We start from the raw sequence: 21,429 nt of genomic DNA on the forward strand, positions 1-21,429 counted from the left end.
ACAGGGATGTTTTAGTTATTGCTGAGCAGTGCTTACACAGAGCCAAGGCCTTTTCTGCTCCTCTCCCCACCCCACCAGCGAGCAGGCTGGGGGGGGCACAAGAAGTTGGGAGGGGACACAGCGGGGACAGCTGACCCCAACTGACCCAAGGGATATTCCAGACCATAGGATGTCATGCTCAGCATATAAAGCTGGGGGAAGAAGGAGGAAGGGGGGGGACACATTCAGAGTGATGGCATTTGTCTTCCCAAATAAGCATTAGGTGTGATGGAGCCCTGCTTTCCCGGAGATGGCTGAACACCTGCCTGCCCACGGGAAGTGGTGAAGGAATTCTTGTTTTGCTTTGCTTGCGTGCACGGCTTTTGCTTTACCTATTAAACTGCCTTTATGTCAACCCATGAGTTTTCTCACTTTTCCGATTCTCTCCCCCACTCGGCTGGGGAGGAGGGAGCGAGCGGCTGCGTGGAGCTTAGGTGCCGGCTGGGGTTAAACCACATCAACTAGGCTTCCCTTTGCTTTCCAAGGGCCAGCAATTCCCTCCTCCCAGTAGGATGCTCTGCCCGTGCAGCCCACAATGCGCTTGAGCACCGAGGCACAATGGGGAGGAAGGGCTGGGAAGCCGCCGGGACGGCAGGGATTCTCGGCACGGCTCTTGGCTCAGCCACCCATCCCCAGTCCCCAGCTTCACTGTTTGCTCCGAGCCCTGGGGTGCCAGCAAGCCTGCTTGAAGATCCCTTAGACCCTCCATGTCAGCCAGCCGGGAATGGTCTCCCCTGAAACACATCTGGCAAATCCAAGCTGGATAGTTTCAGGTGGACCGAACCAGGATTTGCCATTGAATAAGCTCCTTCAACAGCACTGCAATGTGTTGCAGGCACTCAAGAGCAGAGCAGCCAGCTAAATCACCCCCTGACACCCTCCCATCAGTCCTGAGCCTTTAATTTGCCCGAGGTCCAAATTAACCTCACTGCAGTCCTTCCCCCTCTGCAGCTTCTGGCAGTCACTGCGTCCTGCTCCCCAAGTCCTGGCATCCATCTCTCCCAGGGCTCCTCTCAAACGGCATTTCCTTGCAAGGAAAAGCCCAGGCGAACCATATCCTTTCCCTCCCTTTAAACGCACTCCTGTTTAACTTCATAACCCTGTCGGGGCTGGCTGTGCTCCACAGCAAAGCCATGCGGGTATTCCCACCTCTGGGCAACGCTTCACCAAATAGGAATGATCTAGGAGATTTTGTAGGGTGGTCTATGCTACTTAGAGCCAGGCACTTGCTAGGGAAGAGAGACAGGGTGGTTGCTCAGGTGGTTTAAACTTGCACCAGGTAAGCACTTGGTAATCAAGTTTACATTAAAAAATACTTGATTTTGGTGGCAATTCTTTCCTTTCCCCAGTAATAAAAAGTCAAGCCAACCACTGCTGCTCAGGGGAGTAACTTTTAACACCTCTCCTTAGAAACGGGCTTGCATATATATTAAATTCCAGGCACACAATAAACACAGAAGTCGGATGGGAAACTGCTCAGGGAACTGCCAGGCACTGACACCCTGACGGTCCTCACCCGGCTGAGCCCCCTGCGAGGACCCGACCTGCAGCCTTCACGGCATGGAAGCACTGCCAAGCATCAGTAACCGCTCCCGACAGCCTCGCACGAAGTCCTCGTCAAGATGTCAGGACCAATTAGCGAGCGTGCAGGAGCCAGGACAGAGAGCACTCCCTACGTCGGGTGGATGCAGTCTGCTCCCAAGGCTTCTGCAAGCTGTATGCAAAGTGACCGAAGGACTGCAACCCTTCTGAGATGCTCCAGTAGGACCCTTCAGCACGAAGACCCTGCTCCATCACACCCCCCTAAAAACTATACTTTGCCAGCAGGTAGCGGAGAAGGACCTACAGCTCGGCAGCCCTGGGTCTGGCTTCCTGCACAAGCGACCAAGTTTTGCAAGGTAAAAGCCACCAACAGACATAGGTTTGATGCTGAGAAACTACAACGTTTCTGTTCAGGCACTGCAAGGGAGAATGAGCTGCCCAGGTTTGGCATTTGCAGAAGCCACCAAGGTGAAGAGCTTAATCCTTATCTCACAAAGGCAGTTATCAGCTAAGGAGGGACACCGTTCCCCCCCGCCCTGGCTGTCTCTCTTCAGGATACCCAGCTGGGACCTCTCTCCTAGACATAAGCATCGAAGCAAAGTCAGCCCTGGCTTCAGGGATGAAGAAACCTGGTCTTCTGCATCCCACTCACCCAGAAAGTCATTCTGCCCAAGGGAAATAAGAAAATCTCCCCCAAAGTGACCGAAACGTTCTTCATGCCCCAGAGCACCTCCTCCAGCCCCCATATTGAATGTTTTCCTTCTTCCCCTACTTTCTCCCCTAATCTTTACTTTTCATGCAGTCTCAACCATGCTCGCTAGGGATGCTCTGGCCAACCAAGACCTCTTTGGCAGCTCAGGCACTCTGATGGGAGTGGGAAAATCCACCTCAAGCAGAACCGGGATCTGAAAAGAAGCCATCATCCCCCCCGGAGGGTTGCAGAGTCTCATGGGACATGTGTCCAATGTCTGCCTGATAGCAAAGCTTGACATGCGGTAGACCTCACCCTACTCTTTTCCGTAGTAGCCGATATGAGCAGCCTGACTAGGATCCTTGGCCTACAGAGACCTTCCTGCTCATTCCCTAGAACAAGGGTAGCCCTGTTCAGAGCCCAGCCTTCTTGAAATCCCGCTTTTGGGCCACGAGCAGAGCAGGGTGGACCTCTCTCCAGCTCTGGTCCAGATGGAAGGGGGAGGCAGCAATTCACCCGCCGTGAAGATGTGCCCCATGCTGTTCTCATCTCCGGCTGGCTGGAGGTAGGAAGGAAGGACCGCAACACAGTGCCTGTCAGCCAGAGAACCTTCCCTTCCATGTCATGTTGACGTTGGCAATCATCCTCAGCCTCCCTTCTTCCTCCTTCCTTAATTTTCCTTTCTCTTTTAAAGATTTTTCTTCCCCCTCCTTCTCACTCAGGCCTCGGATTGCCCCTGTGACTCCTTGCTGGGTGGCAGAGGGACCTCCAGGAGGGGTTTCAAGGTGATGGGGCAGAGGTGGCTTTTTCTGCACGGAGGTGTTTTTGCAAACCAGCCCTCACGTGTGTTTCACAACAGGCAGACCGCCACCAGCAAATGGTGTAGTAAGTGCCTGCAATCCTGGCCCGGAGAAGACAACGCAGTCTGTCTGGCTGCAGAAGGAGCACAGGATATATTAAAATCGCTTATTAAACTCACTTTGGTCGTGCTCCAAGTCAGGGGAGAGTCTCCTGTTGACATGAACGGGTTTTGGATCAGGGTCGATACCATTAACCTGTGTGCTTGGGAGCTGCTGCAAACCCAGCCGAGTCCTGTGGTTATTACTGTGCGTGTAAGCCGTCCCTCATAAAATAAAGACGACAAACTGGCCTCCTGTGTTTAATAATCTGTGATGACTAATGACTCGTCTGTGTTTGTTAATACTCATCTCTTACACAGCCTCGCCTTTCTCTAGCTAGTGCCCAGCTTATCCTTTGCTACCGAAACCACAGCCAGCTTTCCTGCAGAAGGTGAATTCCTTTCAGAGTCACATTTAATTTTCTGCAAGCTACCCCTTTAAATCCGGGCTTTTATATCCAGTTACTCCAGAGAATATGAGGAATGCCTCCGCTGGTTTTTCACTGAGCCCATTTAGCCTTTTTTGGACAGAAGGAAGCATCTGAGAGGGAGGGCACATTTTTCCCTCTTTGAATCACAGAAGGAACACCACAGCTCATTCCTCATGTCCAGGCTGCTTAACCCTTCCCATATCCAAGTGGCCCTCAGCCGCTCCTCCGGTGGCACCGGACCCTCTCGCTATCACTTTCCCGGCTGGTCTGAAAGCCCAGGACACGTATTAGGTACCCCTGGGAAACAAAAGCGTGGGGTTTTCCGTCCTTTCAGGGCTAGAGCCAAGACGGTCGCTCCCACCTTGATCCTGTGATACAAACCACAGCCTGACACGCAGCCCCGCAGCTCCTCGCACGGCGGGGCCCTACGCAGAACACCCGGAGAGATTCTTCTCTCTCTGAAACAAGGAAAGAGTGTTTTTTCCTTCCCACTCCTTTATCCGCTGCCACAACAGCTGGTCTCCACGGGCTTACGGTACAGCCCTCCGGCTTAGCTCGGTTTTCAAGTGCACTAAATTTGCATCCACGCCACATGACCTAGGCATTAAGCCTGCCCACGCGGCTGGCAAAGAGTTCGCTGGTATAAGTTTGGCTGCAGGGACTGACTTTCGGATGATCATAACATTGCTAAGAGATTCCCCTGCCCTCTCCTCCTCACGCTCCCATGGGATGATGTGGCATGCCAGATCACTGAGCTGGAGAGCAGAGGGAAGGTCAGAGCACAAGCTGTGGGACTCAAGTTTTATGTATACACAGAAGGTGTCCCCAGTATTTTTTTTTTTTCTAGTGTTTGAATACAGGTTGAATTATCCATAGAGGCAAAGCCAAGGATGAAAGCAAAGCAGATCACATCATCTCTCTGCCACTGCCTGGAGAGCGATGAAAGCTGGTCGCATTTTTACAGTCATAGATAGTGGGGGTTTTTGTATGCCATCCTTAAGTTAAAACATTTCCCAAGATGACTTCAGGTAAGCTGACCTTGAGATGTACTTTTTTAACTGAGATGGTGATTGAGATGCTTGTTTGGTAAAAGGCCCATTCTTAATAAAAAGAAAATCCCACATAACAAAACACTTGAAAACATCAAAATCTGACAGATGTGCCTATTTGGAAGGCTGCAAAGAGAAATTACATAGCAACAATTTTACAGTGAAAGAAACAATTGATTTCAGATGCTACAAACTGTGGAGACTTAGGGGATGATCACATCTCAGCTGAGCCACATCAGCATCTGCACCTGCACTCCCAGCAGTGGAGAAGACCCAGTGATGGAGCAGCACTGCCTACTCCAAGACAGGATTACACCCAGTCTCCCATCTCAGCAGGCTGTGCCGAGACCCAAGCAGGGCATCTGAACCCTCAGGCTACACTTCCACCGTCAGGAATATAGCATCTGTGCACCAGACTACTCGACAGCGTACATTTCATCTTGGTTTTGCACAAGCAGAACATCTAATTTCTACCCAATTAGCCATGGTGATGGAGTTTATGCTGTCTTTGTGCAGGAAAAGAGGCAGTACGCGGTCCAACATGCAGTTAGCGGGGCACGGAGACAGGCAGCTCCTGATGTGGCACAAGGCTCTCCAGTCAGCCTGCCAAAAATATTTAACAAATCTGAACCAGAAAAGTGAGTTTGCATCGGTCATTAGTGCCTTGCATCACAGGTCTGGGATATTTTTTGATGTGGTTACCAGGAGCCCTGAAACCACAGCCTCCAGCCCAGGGCACGAATATCGCAAAGGACAGGAGGTGGCACAGGATCCGCCATGTGATGAGCAGCACCATTACCTTCACTTCATTCTGGAGAGCAGAGCCTTGCAATATGGTTATGAGGACCACGCAGATGAAGAGAGAAATCTCAGCTCCTCCAACATGCTTCCAGAAAAGCAAAAGAGCCTGAGAAACTTAAAATATGACGGTAAAAAACCAGCATGAAAAAGACCTACATGGTTTAGCGGTACCCAAGATGCTAAGACAGCAGCTGCGCAAGGGGATAGCAAAACATTTCTAAACCAACTAGACGTACTACTGCAGTTGTGATGGTTTCTGCACGTGGTCAAAAGGACAAGAATATTCCTTTTCCCTTGACAGCTTCATCAGCCTACAGGCGTGCCAGGACTCGCAGCCGCTTCCCCAGAAGTTTAATGTTCTCCTTGTCATCGTGCCTGAGGCCAGGACCCCTTTCTGCAGCACTGCTCAAGCATGCATGGCAAAGACAGCCCCTATCTCAAGCAGCTTACAGGCTGAGAACAGATGGATCATGTTGTGAGGAATTAATTGGTAACCTTCGGAGGAGAGCAGAGCATGGCAGCTGTTAACACAAGGTTTCTTGCCCGGCACTGAAATACTTCTCCCTCTGGGGAGAAGCGTGGCCGCTGCTTCTGCGGGGATCTCGGGCACAGCCATGGCTGGAGCGGGTGGTGGCAGCTCACAGCAAGATGCCACAACATCCCGAGAAACTGAGGACATCTCAAGCCCAGACACCAGCCATGTTTTCATTTGTCAAAAAGCACACGTTCACCAAACATCTGCTAGGGCAGAAAATACACAGCAATTTACTCCTTACCTGTAACCGAGGCAGGGAACATGTTTCCAGTTGTTGCTGGCCACGTGCAAAGCCCACAGAGGTCAGAAGTGAATTTCTACCCATGCTACAGGCTTGGTTTTCCTAATATACCACAAACCAAATGGATGAGCGACTGAAATAGGCCAAAGGGAGGCAGACACTATGTCCCCGTTGGTGAGGCTCAGGCACCTAACTCCCTTCTGGTCCTCAGGAAATCCCAGCTCTCTCCTCTGAAGACACGCAGAGATGCTAAGGTGTGGTGTGCGGAGGGAAGGGGCTTTCCCAGCATTTTCCTTTTCAGGAGTAAAACAAAGCCTCCTGTGAACCTTGAAGAACTGACGTGAGATGCAAGTAGCCAAGAGATTTGTACCTCCCCCATCCCCACCATTTTTTGAGGATGGGCGCAGAGCAAACAGGCTGAGAAAGAAACAAGGAAAACAAAACCAAGAAACGGGTACAGTCATTCTTCACATCAAACTGTGACAACCCTCGGTGGGTCTGGCTGGTCCGGAGGTGGCTGTGCTGAACAGCAGATACATGTGGCCTAGGAAGGTGCAATGGATTAACTCAGCTCAATTATACTAAAAGATGCTGCCCAGCTTGGGTGGAAACTATCATGTTTTCCTACTAGAGAACAAGAGGAGGAAAGGTTTACTGCCTCCAGCATACTCTGGGATCTCCTCTGGAAGAGGAGAACCTGCTAGAGAACGGCAATAGCACTTCCAGCTCTTCCTAAGGGTTTCCATGCTTCCTTTGATCCTAAATAAAGCGAGGCTGGGAACCAACCTCTGGTCAAGGCCGAGATGGGGCTTAGCTGTGCCATGCTACAGCAGGCAGGACTCCCTCTGAGCCCCCCCCAGTGCTGTTGTGGCTTTAATTACCATTTCTTTAGATCACATGAAGGCTACAGCCCTTCTTGCAAGCAGGTTTTATTGCCCTGGTGTGGGGGTGGTTGAGGGAGGCAAACCTGGGGCAGTCGCACTTGTACGAACCCCCCAGAGCAGCCTGCTGCACGCTACCACCTCCAGCCGTGCCCCAGCTGTGTCTTAGAGAGCGTTGCTTGGTTTCACTGGGCTACGAACCAAGCCACACGTGCAACCAGGCTGGAGACAAACTGGCCTTGTCTCATGTAGCAGGACGTGCAGACCGGACCTCTCGCACACAGGCCAGTCTGTCCTTCCTCACATTCAAGCAAGGGAGAAAAGCCAGTTCCTCACCCAGGTCCCCCCCACAGTGGAACCCAGAAGGAAGGTGAAAAATGGGGAGAATAAAAAAAAAAAAAAAAAATTAAAAAAATCTTCCTTCCAGTGCCCCAAGACAGGCAGGAGATGTGGGCAGACTGTGGCCAGACTTGCCAAGACAGAGCTGTCAGCTGTCCTGCACTGAGCCAGAAGAGTGACAGCCCATTTCTGAACAACCAGTACCCCTCCTTTCAACCCAGCAAAGCCATTACTAAAACTGCTATTACAGTCAAAAGAATGAGCACTTCCTGAGGAAGTGGGAATACACAGCATGAAAACACGCGAGTGGAGGAGGCCGGGACTTACCAGTAAAAATGCCAGCTGCCTCCTGCCTCTTCGGGGGCTAACGCCGGCTAATTCCCTTCTGCTGCTCCCTTCCCTTTCGATAGGTCAAAAGAAAGAGTTTCTGACTCTGTGCCAGCGTTACACCCCTCTAACAAGGGCAAACGTCTCCCCAACAAGTCAATCAGAAAATGGAACAACATCAGACTCGGGCTGGTGCATCATTCACACTCATTTTGGCCAATTCTGGGTGCGATGGAGGGTTTGGGGCTTTCTTGCTCTGAAACATGCTGCTGTTACCTTCAAGAGCTGGCACATCAGCCGAAGCAGCAGCATATTTCTCAAAACCCTTCTCTGATACCGGCCTTGTAGCTTTTCAGACAAAACATGCCTGTGCCCAGAAACCTAGAGCAGTTCTCAGAAAACCCACCTAACTTCCCTGACCATGGCCACAGTTTCACAAGGAGCATCAGCAGCAACACCTAAGCCATCAGTTTTGCTGGGTTGTTTTTAGCCTGGGTCAGTTCCCTGCTCCGTTTTACTCCTGGCCCCACAAACTGGTGTTGTAGATAAACAGGGAGGCAGGAACAGGGAGAATTGCTTAAGCCTGTATTGCTGCAAAGCGAAATATTTGGCAAATGTTTCCCAAAAAGCTTCTTTTGATTAAGCAGGGAGAGGGCAGGTATTCCTGAACAGCATCAGGAAAAAGGCTGGAAATGAAACCTTGTCAAGCAGACCCTGGCAGAAGTTAGCAGTACATTAACGCCCAGGGATGTAAGCAGGGATGCAAGCTGGGATGCTTCCCTTCACTTCAGAGGGATGCGGTAACAGAGTGCTACCCCCAACATCAATCAGCACCAGAGCAGCCATCCTACTTGGGATGCTTGACATGCTCCGGGCTGCTGCAAGGGTGGTATTAGCAGCCCACACACCAGTCTGTTTCAAACCAGCTTTGTCCAAAGACTGCAATGTAGACATGCCCTTACGGTGCATGTTACAACTTCTACAGTGACTGCAGCAGTTTAGACATGAAGAAGTTAAGCTAATTGCTTTCACTGTGCCTGGCTTGTATCCCCATCTTTCTCCTTTTTAACACCTCTGAGAGTGGGATTAGGAGACCCCCACAGTTCAAAAACTATCAGACACTTTTTGATACGGTGGAACAAGGTATGTCTGGGTTTTTGGGGGGATGATGGAGGATCTGTCAGGAGGGAAGAGGACTTTAAGCCAGAGCAGATCCACTGCACAGCCACTGATGGGGCAAGGCTGGGCAGAAATCACGTGGGTGACAACCCTCGTGCTGTGGAACCGAAGCAGTGTTGATGAATCCATGGACATGATGGAGGGGAGGGTGGTATTCAAGCAGGGACAGCTGAGCAAGAAGTTAAGGCTGCTGAGACCACAGAGGGAACCTCAGATCAGAGCCCCGCTGTCTCCCTTTGCTCCACTTGACAGCAGAAACCCACCCGTTGCACTGGGAGTGGAAGGGAAAGCAGCAAGTTGCAGATCCCAGAGAGCCCATGGCTCTGCAGGAATGCCAGCGAGGGATGCCTGCCCACCTGTCCTGCTGCTGGGCAATTGGGCTACCGCAGACCCACGGTGAGTCTTAGAAAAAAGAAACAGTAAATCTGTAACTACTGGAACTGGTTGACTCAGGAAAGCATTAAAAGATGAGAGATTAGACACATCAGTTTACGAAGAGCCCTGTTCTTTGTGGCAGCCTACAAGCGCTAGTGCTTCAACCTGAAAGTGCCTCTTGTTTTGCAGGCAGTTGCTAGATAAGCTCAGTGCCCCATTAATCCCCCGATGAACGTTGCTGAGACCATGCCCCTTGGCAGCATCACACACCAGAAGGAAACACCGCTGCTTCCTCCGCTCTGCTACACCGCAGTCCCACCAAGAAGCCTTCCTCCACAGCTCCCGTGAACGGGCTGCACAGAAAATTAATTCTTCAAACATCTGTTACCTTCTCCCTGCAAAAATACCAGGCTGCTGATGGACAAAGGAAGGATACAAATATTTACAGACAAGGCGAAGGTGGGAGCTCTGCCAGACATTGTGCTTGCGGGTGCCGCTGGGCAGCAAAGAGCTGCCAGGGTGCCTGTGGCCTGTGCCTGCTGCAGAGACAGACCCAGCACATCCCAGATTCAGCAGCAAAACTTTTTTTTTTTTCCCCTCAGGCTCATTTCAAGGCTTTTGGTTTGAAGCTCCGATGCTGATCTGGACACAGCTGAGGGCAGGGGAAGCAATCCCATTAACCTGCCGAGCAATCACAGGCCCTGGTTAGATACAGGAGGTTCTCCAGCACACCAGCCACACCACAGACTAGCCAGCTCACCCCACAACACCCCACACCAGGCACCGGTGCCACAACAAGCCTGCTGGCCAGTAGGAAAGGCTGGGACCGCTGCGGGAGAGACCAGCGGCCACAGGAACCCCCTACCATCACCTCCCAGACAACACCAAATGCCCCAAACACCCTCCTTTAGATATGTTCAGTCTCTTCCTTGTCCAGCAAGTCCTGGAGCTGGAATATCACCCTGCCCTCACAGACCAAAGGAGGACAAACCAGCCTCCCACTGGATCAAAGGAAGGAGGCGGCAGTTTCTGGGTTGACTGGGAACTGGAACCATGACCGTTAGGATGGTCCCTGGTGTGGCTTCAGCCCATGCCAAGTAGCTTCGTTCTGCAGGTATCCCAGATTTGGGAGACAGTATGGGCCAGACAGCACTTCCAGCAGGCAGCATGGACATGGCTACCCTGTTCTGGAGGTAATTTAATAAACACACAGACTTGGCCAAACCCGGCCACAAAACACTCCTGCATACCTTTAACTTCTTTATGGCAATGTAGCCCCCCATATGCTCATTTCTGCGTTTGGAGACCTAAGGATAAGCACCCTGGGGTGGGTGGACTCTCTTTCATTCCAGTTTTTGCAGGCTTGTTCACGAATTCCTCTTTGATCTGACCTTTGCAGCCATCCAAAGCATCAGGCCAGTTTCCTGGGGTTTCTCCTTTTTCCAAGGCTGGAAAGCGAGTTGCGGTGACGAGGGGAACATGGGCTAGGGAAGCAGAGCCTGCCTTTGATGCTTAACAGGGAGAATTTCACCCAGCTGTGCCTCAGTAAAGGAGCAGATTCCTCCCAAATTTACAGCACAATCCCATAGCATGGGAACACGCACATTAGAAAAAACTCTCCTACCTGCTGCGGTGTCCTTGTCACAGCTGATCACCCTCCACTTTCTGCTTTTCATCCCCCAGCCTAGTGCTATGCTACAAGAAGCACCTCACTGAAACATGCCAAGTTATTTTTCCAATTCCTGTCCTTACCAGCCCCAGGAAATCAGCCGTGATATTGCTTTCACATATCAGATTTCTGGCCTCGCTCTTTCATGGCAACAAAAACCATATGGCGAGAACACATCCTGCATAGCCCAACGGGGAGGCACAGGAGACCTAACGGAGCAGCCAGGCAGGGATACAGGCCACAGTGGAGCCCATGGGGAGGTTCAGGGCAGAGCAAAGGTTTTCTTTACCCTCTCCTCCCGCCAAGCAACACAAGCTTGACCTCCATATGGGCACCGAGTGGCTGGCACATGTACACTCCTCATCGGCAAATAACGGTCATGGATATGGAGACATTCACCTCTACATGCTTTGATGGGAGGCCTTACATCACATTATTCCTGCAGCCAGGGGATCCTTAATTTATTCCAATGTTGTGGGCACCACTAGCTCGCTCTTTCCCCCGCTTCAATCTGTATTCATTTGCTGTAGCGCTACAACTCTTCTCCTTTAAGCATCCCTGCAATTCCAGGCCAAGGGGATAAACCTGTTTTCTCTGGCCCAGCTCTGCAGAAGTCTCTCCCATAACTAGCACAGAGACTGTCTGCAGGCAGCTGAAACCCTGGCGGAGCCTCCTCCTTTCTCTACCACTCAGCACATATCTGGCTACAGAGCCCTGCAGAGCAAAGAGCCCCAAAGGTTCAGAGGGCTTGAAAAGCGCCTGCTCCAGGGGCAATTGCTCAGAGCTGGGATCAGGACTCCTCCGCGCAAGGTGTTACACAAACACTAGCAAAGGCCATTGCCTGTCTTGAGCAGCTTTGCAGCCGAGATTGCTGAGTGAGAAAGAGAGCTTTATGTAAAGCCAGTGTACTCATGACGTATCCGTGCTACGCAATACATCCAGGCTGAGGTTATAGGGACAGAAAATGCCTCTTCTGTAGAGCTCAGCAGGCTTCAACCTGCTCCCAAACTCACTGATTTGCCCAGGGCATTGACTCGTTGCCCAATTCCCCACTGCACGCCCTGGACAAAGCATCTTGGACAACCTTTGCCTGCACATCGGTGTGTCCATCCAACACAGCGCCTTCCCTGCCTCCTTGGGACAGCAAGGGAAAACCATCTCTCAGCACTGAAGAATCACATTACGATGCTGCTGGGGAGTGCTGAAACCGGGAGCTACTGCCACACCTCTGGTCAAATTTGCGAGGAACCAGCACCCCATGTCACACACCAGCATGCTGGACTCCCCTTTGCACCCATCTTGGGGACAGCCACCTGCCCACCTCTACCCTGCCTGCTTTGTTACACCTTTGCAGAATTGCATAATGGCCGCTTAAACAAGGACTGTGTAATTTCAGCACAGAGCTAAGAGTCACTCACTCAGCAAACACGTCTCCTTGCAGGACTGCCTTATCTTGCAGCTTTGGTAGGCAGAGGGTATGCACACACTGGCATACCGGCGCAGACAAGAGGACAAGAGGAGCTCTCAAGGCACCCGTTTCCTTCTCCCTCTTATGCTTTCAAAAGAATTGATCCCTTTTCATACCTCCTGCAGTGTTCCCCGAAGTGCTCTACCTGTCCAGCCCACGGGGGAGCTGCCAGAAGACCCCAGACCCATTGCTCCAAGAGCAAGGAGATGGGCTGTTGTGCCTGCTCCCCAAGCCACGCTGCAGGCCCCTTCTTATCTGCGCAACCCACCTTACAGCAGGTTACTGAACACCAAGCAGGAATATTCAATAGCACGATGCTAAAGTGCAATAACGTGATTCCTACATCCTTCCTGCCATGGGTGAAGCTGGGGGAGGAAAGAAGGGAGGAAGCTGTCACCACCTCCATCTTTCACCAAAGCAATCCATCTCTCACCAGCTATCAGTCAGGGTGCCTGTCCTCCCAGTGTCCTTGTTCCTTTTTTAGCTCCTCTGTAACCAAACAGAGCCAGGTGGTTTATTTACAAAGATTCCTCCACTAAGACACAGGGATGTTTGTCTCCCACAGAGAACTCCCTGTTTGCATTGTACCTCCCTCTGGTTGTTGGGTGCACTGAGGAAGCTTTGGCGGTTGAAGGCTTGCGTACTCGCACACCACACAGCTTCTATGATTAACCAGTTTCTGTAGACTAAATTACCCTGCCTGAGGAAAGTTTTTCAGTCAAACATCATCTTTCTTCCTTCAGCGCACATCCTCCAGCTTGCAATTTCACTCAAGCAGGCAAACATTACGTGCACAGTTCCAAGGACAGCAAATAAATGTTGCATTTTCCCTCCTCCCCTCTACCCAATGCTGAGCCACGCACGGCATCCAGGTGCCACATTACATTTTGCACTTGGTTTAATGTGGCCAAGAGGATTTTCTAAGTCACCCTCTCCAGAGCCCCTCAAAGGGTCTGACAAAGGAGGCCTCGTAGGTGTGTGCATCCATAATGCAAAAGATGGGCAGACACACACCCATCAGTCCTTTTTTTGGAGCACTGCCTGCATTGGCATTGCCTCCCTCCTTTCTCCTGCAGAAGGGCAAACTCTGGTTGTCCTCTTTGCCAATCCTTGCCACAGAGGAAGGAGACACTGTCCTGGGGTCTAATGTGAGAGATGATTCATTCACTCTCCCCTGAGCCACGTTCCTTAGCCTCTTCTTTTAATAAAAGGATGGCCTGGTCCCTCTAGAAAATAAAAGGTAGACTCCATGCTGCACACAGTTGCCAGAATGGTTGTCACTGACAACTGAATTTAAGATCCATGAGACCATCTCTGCTTTCATTTATTACCTTTAATGCCTCCCTTTTGTTTCTCCCTTTGCACACACAAGGGACAGGCAGGGCTTTTCTTTTTCCCATTGTCTTGTTGACATCAGTGAGCAGTTTCCATGTCACCTTGCATGTTTTACAGGCCGTAGGACTAGAAACGCTGTGAGGTCCAGGCAGCCTTAAAGAAACCCAGCCAGGCCCTACACCAACGGGCCAAATGGCGCCAGCCCAGACCCAGAACACTAGCCCCAGGGCTGAAGCACGCTTTCTGCAATAGATGGATGCAAAGCCTAAAAAGCCCAGCCTCACATCAAGGCACAGGAACCACATCATGTCAAGGTGAAGATATCTAACGCACACCATCAGCTATCGATGGTAAAATAAAGCAGTACAGAGGGTGGGACTCAACTTGTGCAAATATAGCTAGGGAGGGCTGGTACAGAAAGGAGGAGGTGGCACTTTGTGGTTAGTCATAAAAGGAAGATGTGAATCAGGTCACTCCATGTTGACTCCAGACAGACGTCATAACCCGCCATATTCAGGGCTAGGCAAACACAGCCAGAGAGCCCTATCCGTGTAAATCAGCCTTGCGTTCATGCAAGTCAACATAACGATGCCAGGTTACATCAGAAGACGCTCTCCCAACATAAGAAGAAACAGTGCAAGAGAGTTGTTTGAACTAGGATTGCGTCATTCTGCACTGCATAAAAGCTGGGCTGTGGCAAGTCTGGGAACAGCTGCCAGGGAAATCCTGGAGTAGCTTCAGGAAGGATCCAGGAGTTTAACCCCCACAATCACAGCCCTGGGATTTTGACGCTGTTCCCATCACACTGGGTGCCAAAGGTGCCTCAAATTCACTCATACCATCCCTGTGAGCAATTCCCAAGAGGTATCCCCAGAGGCCTCACTGCTGATTTAACAGCATGCAGCATTAGGAACACCACAGTTGAACATAAAGGAAGTACCACATCACGTTAAAAGCAACAATGACTGGTGTACAATGAGAAGTTGAAGAGCACAGCTCCCTTTCCTCTCCAGCCAGGACACCTCCCATAACGCCACGGACTACATGCAGGAATATCCTTTGGAGCTTTGAAACTGCAAGTTCAGCTTCATGAGCGTCAGCACAAAAACTTGGCCCAGAAAACAATGCCAAGCAGAGGTTAAAGCTCACTGAGTCGGACACGGCTTTCTCCGCTTCTGTTCAGCGCCTAACACAACTCAGAATTGCAACAGTGTGGACAGACAGGCCAGCAATGGGACAGAACCAGACCTGAACTAGACAACTGAGAAACCGTCTCTGGAGGAAGGGAAAGTCCTGATCCAGTGATCCATCTGCAGGTGATCAATAACCACTGGTGTACATCAGTGGGAATCTGCTCATCTGGCCTCTGAAGCAGACCGTAGGGAAGAAGGACAAGTACTGGTGATGGGTTAGGTATTCCTGCCTAGCAGCAATGAAGCAGCTCAACCCTTACACAACTTGCTGATGTTAAACAGTGATGGCTTGACAAAGCTGATTAACCCACCACAGGCTTGTCTGGTCTCAGCTCCTGAGAGAATTGGGTCCTCTTGCAGAGCCTGCCGTGGAAAGATGGCACCAACGTGTCCTGAAAGATCTTCCTCAAATCTTACTTCTTCCCCATCTCATAAGGCCAGGCCAGCTCTAAGCAGCTAGGTATTTGCAGGAACAGATGGCCAGCTGCTAGATCTGCACACATAGCCTAAACTGGTGTTCCCACCTCCAGCAACAGCAGCCAGGATACATCTCGGATTGCCAGGTAGAGAACACAGATCCACCACAGCAGAGATGGACCTCTTAGAGCAGGAAGCAAGGCAAGAAAAGGCAGAGACCTTCCTCTGCAAACAGTAGTGGGGAAACAGGAATAAGAGGAGCTGCAGAGTTAAAAGGAGAGGCAGATACTGTAAATTTGCTAAGTATCTTACTCTCAAGCGAAAAATCCCTCCTGCTTCTCACATTAATCAGGGCACTTTAAAACTAGTCCTAACCAGCTGCTCCCCCTTCCTTTGTCCAACTCTTCTTCAAACGCACAAGCAGCCCACTAAGAAACAGAGCAAATATGTGCAAAGATTTGCAGACAAAACCCGAGACCTTTGGAAAACACCCCGTAGAAGAAGCAAGCACCCCTCTCCCAGCACAGATGCAGCTGTGCTTTACAGTAGGACAGTTTCCAATGTTTTCCTTCTCTGTGCAGACGAGGGATTTCCTGTCCTCCATGGCAACAACCTTGCATTTACTGAAGGAGGCTGTGCCAATAATCTCCACAGCAGAATGAAAAATTTTAAAGTGGCACTGCCTGTTAGCTCAGGGTTTCAACTTGCTGATGTTTTCCACACCCGTGGTCCAAAACCACTCTGCTGCCCTCCTTAAAAGGTTTGTGAGTGGGAGTAAATCTCCAGTGCTGCACTGCCCACGCAAGGGGAGTTACTAGTTTCTCAAGCACTAGTGATGGAAATCTTTCAGAAGTCACCAGCCACCACCAACCTCCCAAGCAAGAGCTGTCTATGCACCTTCCAAAGGACAAGCTTTTCTAGAAAGTAACAGTTCCCAGTCCAAAGGTAGTCCCCATCATGCAGACAGCACCTGATTTAGATGGCCCCGGTCTTCCAACTGCAAGTTTAAAAGTAACGACTGCCACCCTCTCCTGAAAGGGAAGCACTTACTGGACCACTGCTGGTCCAACAGTTTCAAAACACAGCTGAGCTAAGCTAAGCCTCCCCAGCAAGGTGTCCCCTCTCCCTCCCTTCTGAGTGTCCCTTGCACAGGCCTGCATGTTTCTCTGCTCCAGGAACACAGATTCAGTGCACTGACTTGGCGAAAAGCCCGTCTTCGTTTTGGCCCCTCTCATGCCATTTTAGTGAGTTACATCAGCTTGGCATGAGGCCATGCGAACATCAGGACCAGCCCAAGGGATGCAATAGGAACAAAACAGGAGGGGAAGTGAGGCCATCCCCTTTCAGTGGCAGCAAGCTTGTGATGAAACTACATCCATCACTGTCTCAAATTTAACTAGACAAGTTCACGTTACTAGAACGTCTCTGCTAACCTGCTCATTAACCTCTTAAGCCTAAAGAGGTTTTGTTTAGCAAGGCCTTCAAGGAAGAGCAGTTCAAGAAAGAGCTGGAAGCCCCTGACTAAGTTATACCAAACCTGACATATATTTTCAGGCAGAGCCGCAGGTGCAATCTAAACCTGTGCTGTTTTACAGAGTCAGGCTTTCTTTTTTCCTCTCTCTTTTTTCTTTTTTTCTTTTAAAATCTCCCAGAGAGGGAGCAGAACAAACTTGATCCAAACTAAACCAGACACAATAAAATAGTACATTGTTCTCAAAGCAGGTAGTGGGCTAGCATTAAACAGGAACCTTAAACTTCTTTTTCATGCTTATTTTATACCACTGAATCAGACTCTCAGGGGCATTTTCCCCACACAGAACAGGCTTAGGAAAGTTTTTAAGTAACAGCAAAGCAATACTAAACACAGAAAGGGAATGAGAATCCCTTAACTGATGGGGAAGACTTCTACAGTCTTACCTAAAAGAAGTTAAGGTGCTGCAAACAGTGAGTGCACGCAATCTGACTGCTGCACTCTACCTTTGAGTGCTGACAAGAAGCTAAAGCGTCAGCAGAGAAGCACTCACAATACCTGCCTAGGACTCCACCACCCTCTCTTGCAGAACGTGACCTTGCAATTCCACTGCCAAGTGAGAGACCCACAGAAAAGAGCACTAAAAGTCATTTAAACCGACACGTTTCACTGCACTGGAGTGGAGGCAGACCAGTCACACTAGCAGTTACCATGTCTCCACAGAAGAGCAGTAAACCACAGCCAAGGGACAGCCAAACTAAAATCATAAGCACTCATTTGACCGCTTCCAGCAGCAGCGGATTGAGACAGCAGGAGCCCTGGAGTGGAATTTCAGATCCATTTTAAGTTTCTGGCTCTGACAAAAACTCCCTGTGGAACAACAGGCAAGTCACCTTTTCTGCACTCTACCTGAATTCCCTCCCCTGCAAAATAGGCACTGTTCTTGTTTGTCTGTTCAAGTTACAAAGCAGTCCTAGCAGGGATTATTTTTAGCACGCAAGCACAAAAACCCAGCTGAGCTGGACTCTGATCTCAGCTAGACCTTCTCACTGGTTTTGTAATATAAAAAGTAAACAAAAAGCAAGGCTGAGCCCACACCACAGCTCAGCCACTGGACAGCATTTTGATAGCAGATGAACCACAGTTTTCAGAAAACAGTGAGCTGCAGGTCCAAAACTGGAGCCAGGCAACAATCTGAGGGATTAAAATGGATCACCAGTGCCTGCGTTCATTCACTGGTGACCAGTGAGCTGCAAACGGACAGATTTCAAATCCATTTCAGATATTCCACTGTCACCAAGCGATGACGCAGGTGTTTAAGAGCACAAGGTGAAATAACTCATAACTGTACTTTCAGGCATAGCAGCAAGTGCTGGGATACCAGGAAAGTACTGAAAGCTACATCCAAGAATGGGAACTCTGCAGAGCTCTTCGTTTCACATAGCATAAACGAGCAGCTCCTCCCGATCTTTTGGAGAGAGACTGCAAGTGCCAGAAACTGTCAATACCTGCTGAGAAAACATTCACAGCTCCATATTTTGAGAAATTTCACATTTGCTGCTATCAGAAGTGTAGCACAAGGCTACAAAACTGCTAAAAGGTCAGAGCCTCAGACCAGAGGTCCCCTACAGAGTGTACAGTCAGGAAGAAACAGGATGGAATGGAGAGGAAGGGAATAAATGGGGAGCGTGTTAAAAAAAAAACAAAACAAAACAAAAAACAACCTAGTCATGACAAATCTCTACTTAAAACATCAGTAATCATCCCAAGGTAAGTCAGACAGCAGCTGAATTTCTGCCCCCAGTCAGGCCAGGGTGTTTAGCAGAGTTTCTCAGGCTTGTAAAGCCAGTCATAGCTGCAGAACTCCTGTGGGAAGCACAGACGCTGCAACAACTAGCATGTAAGAGTCCATGCTCACAGCTCTCTCCAGGCTTTCTGTATCCCAAAGGCACAGGAACTGTTCTCTGCTTGGTTTACCAGCCTTAGCATCAGTGATGTGTCTTCCTAGAACCATGAGTACTTGCATAAACCAGGGCAAACCAGCTCTTTCTTGAAGTACACTCGACACTTAATCATTCCCTTTCTATGGCTACAAAACCCTGTTTTATTGCACCATCTGGAATCACAATCTTGTGCAACAGGACACATTTATGAGCCTCTCTTATGCAACCAGGTTGGTTCCCATCTGCAGTTTTCCAATATCCAGATACTGTCAACTTCTTAAGTACAATCACCACCTGTTTCACCCACCCCAAAGATGGTCTCATTTTAGTATTCCTGACCTGCTGCAAGCACCGTACCAGGACTGCAGCCTTCTGCATCCAGCTATCCCACTGCTAGCCTCTCCTACGTTTGGACTGTGATCCAGATCCACTGCTCTGTGCCCATCTTAACTGTTAGCTCTGCTCCACTGAAGACAGACACAGCCAGATACCTGCAGCACCCAAGGACTTGGTTCTAGTCCACCTTGCTTGCACCATCCCAACAGTCATCATTGCTTCTCTGTAAGCAGAGATGCACTACTGCTGTCCAAGGACACAGGTGACCTCCTTACTCTGTAATGCTGATCACACAGCTCGATTCCTCAGGATCCATACTTCTGTTGGGAGGACAAAAAACATCTGCTCCTCCCCAAAATGGAAGAGAAAAAGCTAGACTCCAAACTTACCATGTGGAGAAGGGAGCACTGTATCCTATAACACCCTACAAAGCCCAGCAGCTGCACACCTGTAGAAACATTCTCCCTTGGAGGGCCATTTCTCTATGCCACCTCCTGTAACACAGGCCACAAGCACAAGGTACAAGGGGATGCACCTCTGCTACCAGCTGTGTTAACAGAGTATGTCCTTGACTCCAGGCTGGAGATTTGCACCTGCTGAACTACTACTGGGCAAATCACTAGCCCATTTCAGGAAAGGCAAGCTGGATTAGCAGAGACCTGCTTTTTAAACTCTTGGAGGGAACGTGGCTGGAAGGGATTGTATAAAACTAACCTAAGCACTTGTGCTCCAGGTAGTAGCAGCATCTGCCTTCATCAACAACACTAGAGTGGGATGTCTAACAAACCTTAGTAAACTTGACCAAACATTAGCGTTCCCTCTGACCTCATTCAAATGGAGGGAGAACTGACATCTGTGGCGCGTGGCTCTTCACATCAGTTACCATCACAGTGATGAGGGTTGTGCCTGTTCTCAAAAGCCAATTTGCAACCCATAACCAGAGCAACAAGCTTGTAAAGGTAAACTGCTTTACAGATGTGATCGGTAAATGTACACTAGAGTCAATCCTTGTTTGGGACATGTGTGAAACTCTGCTCTCATCCCCCACAACCAGCCTTTTAAATTAAGTCTCAGCAATATTTCTAAAAACTTGTTTTCACATTGATGATAACCTGCCTTATCACACTGACTTGCCTGTGCTGATCTTTGTTCTGCTAAGGCTTTATTCAAGGCCCTGCTACAAGGAAAGTCAGATTCAGTCCTATTACATTAGTTAAAGATTTCTGTCCTTCCTTATGAGCAGACTGCCCACATATGTCCAGCTGCCAGGTAAGACACTGGGGTATGCAGCAGCCTTTCCAGTACTTCATTACAACTCAGTCTGAGGGTAAGCATCATGCAATTAGTTATCAGCAGCTGTCCCAGCCTGCCACCCACTGGCCTCCAGGAATGTGATCCGTGCTGTGACTAGTATTTTCCATATCAACACATTTCAGACATTGAAGCTGACTGCAGTGCACTCTACTGGCATAGCTGACACAAGACAGCTTCCTTCAGAGCAACGGTGTTATTGGCAGAGACTGCTTTATAGCTACCATTTCTTGCAGTTATTTTAACTGTAACTACAGTAACTACAACATCAGTATAAAGCCATAATTACATCCATTTAAAGTCTTTTACATACTTTTAATCTGATCAGATTGATACTTTAATCCAAGTTAAGCTATGCCAAGAATTTAGAGTGCAAACCACACAAAAGCAAGCATCTCATAAAAAAAGCTCTAAAAGAATATTATAAAAAAAAAAAAGGGTGTCTCGCATAGCTTCAAACACACTGGTACTGGCAGTGCATGAAGCCCACGATAGTCTAGACTACTTCTGGAATAGGGACATAAAGTATTGTTTGTCATGTCGATACTAGCTGCAGCCTTTCTCTGGCTGAAAAATAAGGCAGGCCTTTGAACTGAGTTGAAGTAGTTTAGGATAAACATAGCCAGAGCTCAACTTCTTCAGACTCAGCCCAGAGGCAGTTAGGTGCATAGGCTGCAAGTTCCTTGCTACTGACTTTGATTCACAAAAACCACCCAGCTACTGGAGCTAGGTTCAGTAAAATATTGTTATATGCTGGGTCTTTCTGTAAAACAGCATAAGCAAGATGCTACTTCTACACCATAGGCAATAGATGCAAAAGGGCATGAACCATGGCTTGAGAGCCACAGCACACTAGGAGAAGCTCATCCTGGCACAGCTGGCAGATCAGCAGAGCATAGGATGAAGCAGCCAGAAGAGAAGGCAAGAGGCACAGCATGCCTTTTTAGGAAAAGCCAAA

At 49.5% G+C, this 21,429-nt stretch overlaps 1 protein-coding gene across 1 annotated transcript in view; it reads right to left on the reverse strand.

The window, feature by feature from the left end:
* Positions 1 to 1,188: 1,188 nt before the first annotated feature.
* The window catches only part of SNX5 (sorting nexin 5), a 39,030-nt gene continuing 18,789 nt past the window's right edge, over positions 1,189 to 21,429 (reverse strand). Inside the window, exon 13 of the mRNA XM_052805488.1 lies at positions 1,189 to 6,545. Coding sequence (XP_052661448.1) covers positions 6,525 to 6,545 — 21 coding nt within the window. The 3' untranslated portion in view covers positions 1,189 to 6,524. The remainder of the gene's footprint in view (positions 6,546 to 21,429) is intronic.

This window comes from Harpia harpyja, chromosome 13, assembly GCF_026419915.1.
Source record: "Harpia harpyja isolate bHarHar1 chromosome 13, bHarHar1 primary haplotype, whole genome shotgun sequence".
In the NCBI taxonomy this organism is placed as follows: domain Eukaryota; kingdom Metazoa; phylum Chordata; class Aves; order Accipitriformes; family Accipitridae; genus Harpia; species Harpia harpyja.